Genomic DNA, 13949 nt, shown 5'->3' on the forward strand with positions numbered 1-13949 from the left:
TACTTGGAGGGCGGGGAGAAAGAAGCGCATGGCATTCTTTCTGTTCTTTAAACAAAGTGGCCCAAACTTCCACCAGGGCTGTTAACCTTCATCTATGTTTTTAAAATTCAATTTAGAACTTCTTGAATTCATACAGACTTTCTTTCAAATGAACCCACACCAGGGAAGGGTTTGTTATTCCTTAATGACTAAGGAAGCCTTCTGTTTCAAGAAGCTGACTAAAGTAATATTCTCTACCTTCACTGAATAGCTGTCTCTAGGAACGCCCCAGGGAGCTAAGGCCACCACACACCTAGGGCAGAGCATCAACCTTCAGTGCAGAGTACACTGAAGCCTGAGGGGAGAAGTGAATTTCCATTGGACAAGTCCAAACACAGGAGGGTTGGAGGTACCCACACTAATTTAAACCATAACTTACTTTAATCAAAATCCCCAGAAAACTCAGCATGGGTCCATTGTGACTAGACGTACCAATTAAAGACTGTACCCCATTAAAGACTTTTTATTCCATACAGTTTTGGGGGACAGGTTTCTAATAAAAAATCATGCCACAGTCTACAGGGGATCATATTATTGACATTACATCTGTTTTTCATCTGAAAACCTTTCTTGGTCTGTCTCTACAGATCCACACCTTATCCATTTTAATAGCTGCATAGTACCCTATTGGACAGATGGAGGGGCCATAATTCACTTACCCAACCTTCTCTTACACATTTTAGTTGAAGTGAACATCCTTGTACAGGTATTTTGGCAAATATTTGAGTACATTTCCCTGGAGAAAATTTCTAGCAATGGGATTACTAAGTCAAAGGCATATATGTTTAAAGTAGATGTATGGTGCCTAATTGCCATCCAGGAACCAAGCCAATTGGCATTTTCCAGAAAGAATGCATAAACTTATAGTCCACAATCTAGAACTGGGCTTATTTTGCATACCCTTTGCTCTGGATATCTTTATTGGTGCATCCCTGTATACACATAGAAGATATCATATAAAACAAGAGTCCCCAACCCCTGGGCTGCAGACCAGTATGGGTCCATGGTCTATTAGGAACCAGGACACACAGCAAGAGGTAAGTGGTGGGCAAACAAGCAAGCAAAGCTTCATCTGTATTCGCAGACGCTCCCCAGTGCTAGCATCACCTCGGATCACTAGGCATCAGATTCTTATAGGAGCACTGGTCCCTGGTGCCATAAAGGTTGGAGACCGTTGATATAAAGGACGTTTAATATATAACGGGAAACAGTCTGAGTGCTTGACATTTTACTATAGGGTAGCCATTTCTTTTTTTAAAAATCACAATTACTGAGGAAACTGTGTCAAAGAAGTATCTGAGTAACTTGCCTGAGGTCACACAGTATGTGGGTATGGGAGTCAGAAACCAAACCTAACTTTATCATCACCTATACTACTTCCTCAAAAGAGAGAAACACCTTTAGTTTTGCATTTTTGCTATTAAACACAAAAAAATTAGGCATAATAATCTTTTTATTTAATGTCCTCCCAAACTAATATCTTTGGGTATACTGATAGTTAATGAAGAAGAAAGACTACAAATTATCACGTGTGTGTTCCCCCAAGTATTTAATGCAATATATTGTTTGTTTCCAAGAGCATTCAATAAACAAATGTAATAAACCAATTAGAACCACTGACATCTTTTGAAAAAAATTTTAAAAAAGGAACCAAAACTTCCACATATAAGCAGAAGAAGTAAATCAGAAAGTAAATTGCATTTCCATGGAAAACATGTATCGAATACAATTAAAATGAAATTCAGTCTTTATTACTTTGATAAATTTCAAACCACCATCCTTAAGAGATCAGTCGATATAAATATACTCATGGTTAGCTTAATGCTCTCCAGCATCCTAAACCATCTCCAATATTTACAAGGCACCATTCTGAATAGAGCAGCTTGGGGAAAAGGAGTCCCCACTTCCTCTTCCCTGGGGGTGGCATGCATGTCCCTCTATTTTCAAATGCCACTCTCATATATGATATGCGGTGGCTCAAGGTCCCCCTGTCCTGCCGCTTCATAAAACACTGGCATCAGGATCTTCTTGGTGGCTTCACCAGATTATATATAAGATGACCATTACTTTTTGGGCCACAAACTTAGGATGTGCATTTTGAGAAGTATGAGGGAACTTCTGGAACCAATGGAATGGCTATCCAGGAACAATAAAGACTAAGTGGCAGAGGGCCCTCTCAATTTTATGCTTAGATAACTTCTCCTTTGGTGGGTCCCAGTGAGCGAGCAGCAAACATCCAGGCCCCATGGATTCCAAGACAATGTGATGGTGGGAAATCATCAGTGGAAATACACAAAAGCTCACACTGCTGAAGGGCTACAAGGCCCCAGAATACAGCAGAGAACCACCACTCAAGGAACCGAGCAGCCAGCCTCCTTACTTTTCATTTGGCGAAATTTTATGAGGCCCATCAACCTTAGGCTAAGACCCTATGCTGGGCACTTGCCTGGCAGGCCCCCTACTGAGAAACACATCTACCTCACTAATGGGACTACTGATGCACCAATGTGTGTAAAGGCAAGGGGAAATTGGCCAAGGGGACAGATCAGAGTAAGGCCAAGACATGACTTCTTACCTAAAGACTGCCCATGACTGCTGTAGATGACACCTGCTCTCCAATCCATGGTGCACATCTAGAGATGCTGTGAGCTCTACAAGAACAAAGGACTGGGGGACCAGTGCGGACCTGCTAAGTTAAAAGTAAGGTCCCTCTCAATGAAAACCAGTCATTTCCCTACTGAGGCTGTAAGGTGAGATGGGGAGACATCTGTCATCCTCCAACAAAGAAAGCACTAAAACTGCCATGGGTGAGTAGGTATGTGAAGGTCTAAAGGAGTCTGAATGCTAAATATTAACTGGCTATTCCAGTAGAATTCTACACAGGGATCTGCTTGTCTCCTCCCTTCATCCCATACCCCTAAAAAGCACATCATAAAAATCAGAGGAATTGTGAATAATAGCCTTGCCCTGATGATTATTACTTGACATTGCTAAGCAAGTCTGTGACAAAACATTAGAGAAATACACCAAGGTTGACCTCTAAAATTCAGGTGCTCTGAAACCACCACCACCTTCTGACTAAGAACTGTTCTGTGTTTTTATATGCTAAATAATAACTGTCTAAACTCCTTTTCATCAAGTCAACCCTTATACTTTCCACATTTGCATAAAAATTGAGCATACTCACCAGGCAAAAGTGTATCTGTTAAAGAATTTGATCTCTCTTTACCATTCTTCTATTTAATGTCACATACCCTAAAGATACCACCTGGATCCCACTAAATGCCACTGCAGAATCCTTTTTGTTCTCAGATTTGAAGAATGCTGCATGGGGGATACCTGATTCTTACATTTTTTTTTCATTTTTCAAAGTTGTATTAAAGACACAGATGAATTCTGTAAGAACCATGTAAAATAGGGCTTATTAATAATAAAAGCCGGTGTGAGCTGAGCACTGTCTTCCCACCGTTTGCTATGCTAAGTGCTTTCTATGCACCGACTTCCTGAATTCTCACAATGATTTTGTGATGTCAGGACTATTATTTATCCTATTTTGTTGATGAGAAAATCAAGGCTCAAAGAGCTGTGTGTTCCCAAGTCACAAAGACAGGGAGTGGCCAAGCCATAATCGAAACCTAGGTCTGATTTTAGGAGTCATACATATTTTTTAAATAAACTTATTTAAATTTGTTTCAAGTAATGATTCTCATATTTTATTTTATTTTGCTGTAAGAAGGACTAAAAATCCCTTCAGACCAACCCTGAGATACACTCACCCTCATCACAAGATAGGAAGTTTAGGAATGGAATAGCTGTCTCTGGAGGGGGGCTTTGCGTTAAGAGTTCAGAATTTCTTGTTTGACTAAAAGTGTACTGTGAAGGTGGAATGTTTTCTCTAAATCTATGAAAAAGAATACTTCAGTACTTCATTGGGAAAAACAACAGAAGGCCAAGATTTCCCAAAAAAGCCATTGCTGCATTTTTGGCACCTGCAAAGATGTGCTTCCAAATGGGTTTTTGTTTTAAAGTACCAGTACCTGCAATTTGGCGGTCCTGCAGCAGCATGGTTTACCCCTTCTATCTGCAGTCTAATGACCACCTGCTTCCCACTCTATCAAGTAAGCCACCAATCCCAAGAAAAGCAGACAGAGACAGCGGAACATTGGTATGCAGAACACGCTGTCACCTTATATAGGTCACTGCTGCTGGAGGACTGTGGTGTGCACGTACTTAAGACTTGCTTCTGTTTTCAAGCCCCATTGCCACTCGCATCTCCCATGTTCCAGCCTGTGGTGACAGGCAGTTTCAGCTCTACAAGTATTCAGCCACTGACTCTGCCCACAACCACTGGACTCAGAAAGCCTGGCACCTCCAGAGAGCAAGCAGTGCAGTCAAGGGCAGCAGAGGCCCCATTAGAAGGAGAATGCATTTATACTTGCTCAAGTCTAAAGAGAGGGACTGAAATTTATCTCTGTGTGATAAATAGTGAATTGCAGTTGACAGACATTTTCTATATAAATGCAATTTACTAGGTCATTACCAGTTTATGTTTATATAATGAAATCAACTGTTTTTGTGAGGTGAATTACATAGATTTATTTTTTACAAGTTCATAATTAAATGGCACTTAAATATTTCCTCTCTGTTTTCTGTCTGTGCATCATGCAATCGGTCTTTTGAAAAGTAGGCAGTTAAACTACCATCATTTGTGAGGACAAAAGACGGAGATTTCCAAGAAGGGAAAAAGTATTTTACAAAAAAAAAACCTAAAGGTGATGGTGCTGGTATTCCTTTCTCCTATGTTTCACTTGCTCGTAACAAATAACCACTACCTCTACTAGGACACAGGTCAAAGTTCTTTCTAAACACAACATCAGGAAGAGGGGTAGATGGTTATGGTGCTGCAAAGGTCACAGTTGCAAGATCTTACTCTATTATATAAACAGGAAAAAACCTCTGCCAACCAGCTTTCTGATGTATGCTTCCAAGATTGAGATCACCCCCAGCACAAGGGAAACAAGTCCAACTCCACCACCCACTGCTCAGGAGTCAGTGGTAGTTTTTTGGTTTTTGTTTTTAAGTAAAATGAAAATCAGAACAGTATTATTGCTAAAATAAATTACCTGCCAGACTTGGGGACGTTTTGATTGTCCATTATTGTAACTTAGGCAAAAGTAATTATGCACATCCTCACATGCTTCTCTGGGGAACCAGCTCATTACCTGACACAGCCAAGAAGTCATCAATGGAAGTAATGTCATCGACAGCATCTGTGAGAACACGGACTTGTTTTTCCCACTGTTCTTTAAAAAGATCCATGTTCTCTTGGGCCAGTTTACTCTGTGGTTTTGCTGCCAAAGCCAATGCAGCATTGATAACCTGCAAAGATATTAAAGTTCATTATTTACCCTTCAAAATCATGAAAATAAAACAGGTGAGATAATATGGTTATAGAGTTGGCTATGCCTTTGTTTCACATGCCCTTCACTAGGACACATGATACCACATGCCACCATAACACTAACGAAGATGGAGTAGAGAAATGCGTTAAACAATAGGTTTTTATGTGTGAATGAAGTAACACATATGAAATACAGAAATAAACTAATATTGAAACTACAGACAATTACAAACAAAAATATCGCTAAATCTTTCCACTCTGTAATAGCAACTCAATTTTTGACATTATATTCCAGGCTTTTTTCTCCTCATATACATACAAATATGCATGTCAAAAAACACAACTAGAATTATCTGCTACATAAAACTAGCTTATTCTTTTAAATACTTCTCTATATCATTAAATATATGTCAAAAACATTAACTGTTTATTATTCCATCGTATGGAGGTATAGAACTATTTTCCTATTGTAGGATATCTAAGTTTATTCCAGTTACCTATCATTCTTAGTAATCACGTGATGAACATTTAGCTTTCCAGATTTGTGATACATTATCGAAGCATATTTGTGAAAAATATATTGAATTTCAGTTCCAAGCATTTACCTAATAGGCACATTTGACATATAACAACTGCGTAGAAAAGTGTAAAATATGTTAAATTTAAAAAGTTATTTCTTTTAAAAAACAGCTTTATCGAGATGTAATTCACATACTGAAGAATTCACCCATTTAAACTGTACAACTTAATGTTTTTAGAATATTCAGTTATATGACCATTACCACAATCATCATTTTCATCACCTCCAAAAAGAAACCTATTCTTTTAGCAGTCATTCCCCATTCTCCCTCAACACTCCTTCACCCCCTAGCTCCTGGGAATCACTAACTTATTAGCTTCCCATCTCTATGGATTTGCCTAATCCGAACATTTTGTATATATGAAATCATATCAATATATGGATTTTTGTAACCAGCTTCTTTCACTTAACATAATATTTTTGAGGTTCATCCAAGTTGTAAAATGTATCAGTATTTCATTCCTTTTTATTGATGCATAATATACCATGATGTGGCCATACCGCATTTTATTTGTACAATCATCGGTTGACAGACATTTGAATTGCTTCTACTTTTTGGCCATTATGAGTAATGCTAAAAAGGGCAAAGCGATTAAGAAGTATAAATAGAGAGTTATAAAACAGACACTGAGATATAGAGTACAGCATAAGGAAAAAATAATGTAATAAACATGTAAGGGGGAAGAGGGGTACTAGATTTAGTGGTATGATCACAATGTGAATTATATAGATCTCTAATCACTATGCTGTATAACTGAAACTAATATTTTATTGTATGCCAACTATAATTTAAAAACTCATTCAATAGGACGATGTAAATACAAGCAAAAAAATAATGCTGCTATGACCATTCATATACATGTTTTTGAGTTTTCATTAATTTTTGGTATATAAATAGGAATGGAATTGCTGGGTCATACGGTTAACTTTAACTTTTAGGAACCGCCTTACAAAGCAGCTGCACTATTTTATATTTCCACCACATAAGGGTTCCAATTTCCCCCACATCTTCACCAACACTTGTTTTTCCACTTTTTTAAAATAATTATAGCCATCCTACTGGGGATCAAGTGTTATCTCATTGTGGTTTTGATTTGCATTTCCCTGATGGCTCATGATGTTACACATCTTTTCATGTGCCTATTGTCCATTAGTATAAATTCTTTAGAGAAATGAAAGTAGTATGAAAATTGAGCTGAGAGGATAGTTAAGATTTCTAGTACAAGGTGCTTATGGGTTATTAAAAATAAATGTTTATAATAATGCAACTTGGACAGGAAGCAAAGACGAGAGGAACTAAACTGGTGGTGACAGAGTGGAGATCTGGAGGCAGGAAAGTAGTTACCACAGTGGTATCTGGGCATACAAACCTGATGGTAGGAGTTTGGGATGGCATTTTTTTTAGATGATATAAGAATTACATATCTTGGGGTCATGTGTATAATTCCCAATATATTGGAAGGGTATTCAAGAATGATGTCATCAATTTAGCCCCCAAAGACTACAGTTAAAAAACTAAAGAATTAGACCCACTAGAATGGTGCACTGTTCTTCTTCCCTCCTAACAATTGGAAATGACAGACAATCAATTATTGATTCACAGGCAGAGGGGGACTAGGCTGTCCCAGTTATTAATTATTAATACCCAACTACTTTCAAAAGTGTATGGCTTTGTACAATAAACTATTTGGAAGAAGAGATATCCTATCTTTCTCATGTGTTATGCTGTTATCTCCCGTATTTTCATCATTTTAAGGCTTGCTCTTTGCCTCTTTTCCTTCTTGCCATTCATTTCTTCCATGTGGTTCACCATTGTGGACTACTCACTTCATTAATTAACTCATTAATTCACTCATGTATCAATGAATCAGACCTTGTAAAAAATTTGGCTGAAGAAAATGTTTCCAAAGAGAGCCAAGTAAACACAGGCAGAGACTTAATTATATGTTTTAAATACTAAGATAATTTTCCATTACAAAGAGAAAATTGCTCTCTTTGTTCTGTAATATCTTATCTCATACAGTATAATGGAGGAACAGTACCTTGCTTAAGGTTAATTCTCTCATTTCGATTACAAAGCTGTTTATAAAGGAAACTTGATAAATACCCATTTCTGATGAACTTTAGTAAATTAAAGATAGAAAGATACTTAACATACTACTTTAAATAATCTTCCAAGATGACACTTAGTGGTGAAACTCTAGAATCATTTGCCTTAGAAATCAAGATGTTATTGTTTGGAATACCTGTTGATACTATTAGTTAATAATATAATGGTCTTTCTGGCTAATGAAAAAAAAATAGGAAATGGAAATAGGGAAAGCTGTTAGAAAGGAGACAGCAAAAATACTTTCTAATGCAGAAGATCTTCGTTTATCTAGGATAGTAAAGTGAATCAACTGAAAAAACTCTTAGAATAAGAGTTCACTAAGGTAGCTAAAGATAATATAAATATATAAAAATCAGTAACTTTTCTACATACCAGGAAAAAATATAAAGTGAGGGGAGTGTCAGATATTCATTAAGCAATAAACAGGAAATATGTAGGATTAAATTTGTAAAAAAAAAAAAAAAAAAGAACTGAAGTAACAAAGTGACTAATCTTGAATAAATAGAACTACATTCCATTTTTAGGCATAGGAAGACTGAATGGTTTATTAACAAATTAATCTGGAACAACAAATAGCTGAGAATAGTTCCCTCCCCTAAAACAAAACAAAACAAAACTTGAGGAAGTAATTAGAACAGAATAGCCTAATAAAAATGGATCCTATCACAGAGTAAAACTCACCATACAATAAAAGTGGCATCACATACCAGTGGTGAATGGTACATTACTTTTACATGTGATGGGCTATTTTGAGAAAAATTAAGTTATAGCCTCACTTTACACTTATATTTATGTACTAAGATTCTGTCCAGATAGATGAGTTAACTTAAAAATATCAAGACTAGAATATTATTTATGCATTTACTGAACAAAAATGTAAATAGAAATAAATATTTCTTATGTCGTAGAGAACTCTATTTCCAAATAACAATGGAAGAAGTCAATTTATAAATCTGACTATATTATTATTTCTCTATTTAAGTACATACATATGACAGATAACGTATATACAGTTAAGTAAATCAGTAAGGAGAACACCCAAGTACCAGGCGAAAATGAGGAAAAGATGTCTTGTTTCTGATTATAGGGTAGAGTACTCAGCCTCTACCCTATAATCATCAGCATCATGGTGAAACATGATGCTCAAAGGTTGAGCATCATGTTTCACCATTAGATATGATGTTATCAGGCTGAGGAAACTCTACTTGTAGTATGCAAAGTGTATTATGAGGCCTGGATGTTAGATTTTGTCAAATACTTAGTTTTATTTCCACTATCTTGGCTATTTCTTCTCTGTCTCCTTTGCTGTCTTGTCTTCCACTAATGTTCGAGTTTCTCAAGGTTCGATTCTTTCTCTCCTCTTCCTAGACTCCTCCCACCTGTGAACAATTTCATCTAGTTTCATGATTTCACATACCACCCATGTGCCAACTACTCAAGCATCTCCTTCCTAAACTACTCATTCTGGCCACCAACTCATACCGTAGCTACAGACCCAAAAGTTCCACATAGATGTCTTGGATATTTCAAAATAAACATGTGCAAAATAAAACTCATGCTTTCTTGCTATAATCATGCTGAATGAGTCTTGCTTTAAAATTCTTGATCACTCACCTTTAGGTGGACTCACAGTGCTGGGAACAGTAAGGTGGAGACATTTCCTCAGTCCCGTCCATCCCTTCCTCTCACGCCTGGGCTCTAAGTAAATTGTTTTATATTGCTGCCTCAAACCTATAACACCTCTGCCAGCATCCTCACTCTCAGCTTATAACTCTGCATTTTATTTAAATGAGAAAGTGAATTCAATTGAGAGAATATCTATAGATTTCTATCACCCCATCTACCCTTGTACCTGCATCTGTGCCATGAACTCTGTCTTACCTCTTTTCATTTTATTTTCCCCCCTCTTTATTTCTCCCCCCGCAACTTCCACCCCTGACCTGCGGATGTTGCTGTCTCCCTTTTTTACGAACTGGATCTCTGAAGGCAGGTTGTCTCCTCCCAGGTGCTTGTGGCGCGCCCCTGGGGCCTGGCACCCCTGGGGGGACCCGGCACCACGCTCCACCTGGGGCGTGAACCCTGACCTTCCGCATGTAAAGCAGTCATGCTAACCACTATACTATGGAGCCATGGACCATACCTCTATATATGCTGCTCAATCCAAGAATCAATTCTCAGTTCACATTCAACAACCCTTTGACATGAATAATCGCCCTTGCTATGAACACTTTTCTCATTTGTCTTTCAAAGATAGAATCGGCTTCTGATGTGTTCTTCTGGTCTTAACCCTTTCATAATCTACTTTACCCAAACTCTAAATGTTAGAGAACTCGGTTTTAGCTACCAGACTGTTTTACTCCAGGTATATGCACTGGTGATGTCATCCAGGCTCATGGCTTTCAGCACCATGTACGTGCTAATAAATCTCATATTTATACATTCTGTCCAGACCTCTTCCTTCAACTTGACTTTGCATCTTGCATTTAGTAGACACTACAAAATTAACATGTCCATAAGTGAGCTCATCCTTCTGCCAAGCTACTTTTCTTTATCAAAATAAATGACAACTCCATCCTTCCAGCTACTTAGGCTCAAATTTGAAACTTCTCTGACTATTCTATTTCCCGTCCCCCTTACATATTATCTTTCGATAAATGCTACCTTCAAAATATATAGATTCTAATCAGTGCTCACAACTTCCACTGTATTTTTGCCTGGATGAATACGAGCGCCTCTAATTTGGTTTTCTACTGCTGCTGTGACATATTACCACAAACATAATTGTGCTTAAAACACAAATGTATTATCTTACAGCTCTCGAGGTCAGAAGTCTAAAATGGGTTTTACAGAACGAAAAGCAAAGTGCCAACGGAACTGTTCATTCTGGATTGTCTAGGGAAGAATCCAACCCTGGCCTTTTCCAACTTCCAGAGGCTGCCCACGTTTCTTGGCTTCTGGCCATATCACTCCAGATCCTGCTTCATGATCACATCTTCTCTGACTCTGACACTCCTGCCTCCCTCATAGAAGGACCTGTATGATTAAACTGGGGACCTGTCTGGATAATCTAATCATCTCAAGAGCCTTAGTTTACTTCTAAAAGTCTCATTTGCCATACAAAGTAACATATTCACAGGTTTCAGAGATTAGGAAATGAACATCTTGGTGGGTAGGGCATTATCCTGCTTACCCCACTTCCTTAGGGGTCCCTCTGCTTCCATCCTTCCTCAGAAGTCAGAGAGACCTCGTTAAAACCTAAGTTACATCATGTCAATTCCCTGCTCTAAACTCTTTAATGGCTTCCTATGTCAATCAGAGTAAAAAGCCAAAGGCCCTACTTACTATGGCCCTAAAAGGTGCTATACCACCCAAACTCCTGTTAGATATCTGACCCCCTTCCCTCGAAACCTCTGCATTTGCTGTTTCTTCTGCCTGGAGTCCCCTCCCCCAAAACACTCTGCACGATGTGTTCTGTCATCTCCTCCAAGTCTCTGCTTTGACAGCACTTTCTCAATGAGGACTTTCTTACCATCCCAAGCACACTATTTAACATACATGTCAACAATTGCGAGATGTAGCTAAAGCACTGCTTTGAGAGAAATTTAGAGCATTAAATGTTTAACTGTTCATTAGAAAAGGTCTCAAATCAATGATCTAAAAGCTTCTAAGTTTAGAAACTAGAAAAAGGGCAATTTAAACCAAAGCAGAAGGAAGAGAGTGGCAGAGCAACAACTGATAAAATACAAATTACCAGAACTCACTCAAGAATAAACAGCTAACCTCAATACCCTGCTATCTATTATTAATGAATCCACTGTTAAAAACCTTCCCATGGAGAAAACTCCAGGCCAGATGGTCGCCATTGGTAAATTCTCCCAAACATTTAAAATAGGACTAATACTGGTTATACAAACTTTTCAAGAAGATAGAAGAGGAAAAAATACTTTCCAACTTTTATGATACGGAAACCAAACTTCACAAGAAAAGAAAATAAGATAAATATCAATATGCAAGCCTTACAAGGAGACTGCAGGGCTTCTGGAAGCCTGTTACAGTACACCTCTGGGGTGGAGAGTTCGGGAGGAGTGGGGGATATGAAAAATGCTGAAACTTTTAGAAGCATCTCCTTCAAGCTCTTCTGTGAAAATGCTTTGTAAGAAAAGATTAGAGAATATCAGAAGTGGGAAAGTGAGGTCATTCAAAGCTAGATGGACCTATGATTGTAAAATAAAAGATAAGTGGGAGCTGAGGCCACAGGCTACCCTGGCCTGTATGTCTTAGATGCTCCTTTTAAACGCTTTATGTTTTCTCACCACCTACAAGTTAAGCCTGTCTGAGTTTGTACTTATTTGATGCCTATAGAGCCTGTCAGCCATAAAAATGATCAGTGTTCCACAAGCACAATGGAAGAAAAAACAACACAGAAGATAAATCTAAGAGATAGAAGAATGTACACTTTAAGTTATTTCTCAAATTAGTTAGTAAAAAGTACCCAAAATATGGAGATAAGCAGTGGCTTCAAATAATTCATCCTTGTATAGATCTCCAAGAAAGGCCATGCTTTAAATCAGGCTATATGAATTACTAAAGTGCCATTATTTGTATTAACGTAAATGTACAATACTCATTCTTGCATAATGAACTAAGAAAAATAAAATATTAAATAATATCATCTCCAAAATGCCCTTCTCAAATTTTAAAGACTCAATTGTCAGAACCTGCTGTTGGCAGGGTTTTTGTTTGTTTGTTTTTTTCCTTTTTTCCTCCTAGCCAGCACCAAATGAATTGAAAAACTGAAATATTTTAAGCAGCTACCATGGACTAAGATTAGGCACATCCACAAGCATCCCTTAAAATGTTTGTAAAAGTGTATAAAGCTGGGGCTCTGCTCAGATGGAGGTAGATCCCCTTTCTGATGAACAGTGGGTGAGATATAATGCAGCCACAAAGCAGAAGGCCAAGCAAAGAAAGAACTGATCTCTCCCTTTTTTACTCATGATAAATGCAAATCACCAAAAAATGTGAGTGCTCCTCCCGCCACAAGAAACAAAATAAAGCCACTTTCAGGTTACTTCTTCAACTCAACTTTAACTTCAAATATTTGGAGCTAAAGTCACTTGACTACTAAAAAGTTAGTACTTTAGAACAGAATTTCTCACTTCTAGACGTTAATTTTGGTATTGGGTGAACTGAAAAATGAGAAAGAAACATCTTCTAGAAGCTCCATCTGTTGCCTCCTCCCTCCAGAAAGGAACAATGAGGCCTAGGAGCCCACTGTAAGCTACAAGTGGCCCCCCCCAGGGAAGCTGCACAGAAGGGCACCCCAGCAGAGGAGCCAGAGCTGCCTGAATGCAGCAGCCTGGATATGAGACACAAAAGAGCCTGGGAAAACCTAACCTGCATTCCACACTTGGACAGATGTTGACAGTAGCCTCACAATAAAGAATCACATACTTTAATATAATAACTATCTGTCTAAATGCTACAGCATATTAAACAGTACCTTAAACTCCTGGCGAACTAACCAGCCTAGTTAATTAATTTGCTTAGAATCTGTTTATCGAACAAGCCAGTGACTGCGGAACGAACACCTTAGTGGTAGGATACCCTCCCCTACTCTCCCCGCCCTGCCCAAGATCAGTGTCCACATAAGGATGAAGAATCAGGAGAGGGTTCTGCTCAAATTCCTCTCCTCAAAGGGGTGGGCATCAGCTACTCTGAAGAAGTCCTCTGAATACAAAACACACGGACCAAGGTAGGCCAGATGCAACTCACAGAAGAGTCTGGTTTATTTACACTTCTCAAAGGATTTCAAACTT

The 13949-nt window shown here is 38.2% G+C and overlaps 1 protein-coding gene across 4 annotated transcripts in view; it reads right to left on the reverse strand.

Annotated features, from left to right (window-relative positions):
• The window catches only part of CTNNA1 (catenin alpha 1), a 187005-nt gene that overhangs the window by 11597 nt on the left and 161459 nt on the right, over nucleotides 1-13949 (reverse strand). For all 4 annotated transcript variants that reach the window (XM_016160595.2, XM_016160596.2, XM_016160598.2 and 1 more), the window contains exon 11: nucleotides 5262-5418. In XM_016160595.2, the coding sequence (XP_016016081.2) occupies nucleotides 5262-5418 (157 nt within the window). The remainder of the gene's footprint in view (nucleotides 1-5261; nucleotides 5419-13949) is intronic.

The sequence above is a fragment of the Rousettus aegyptiacus genome, unplaced genomic scaffold (assembly GCF_014176215.1).
Source record: "Rousettus aegyptiacus isolate mRouAeg1 unplaced genomic scaffold, mRouAeg1.p scaffold_m13_p_7, whole genome shotgun sequence".
NCBI classification, from domain to species: domain Eukaryota; kingdom Metazoa; phylum Chordata; class Mammalia; order Chiroptera; family Pteropodidae; genus Rousettus; species Rousettus aegyptiacus.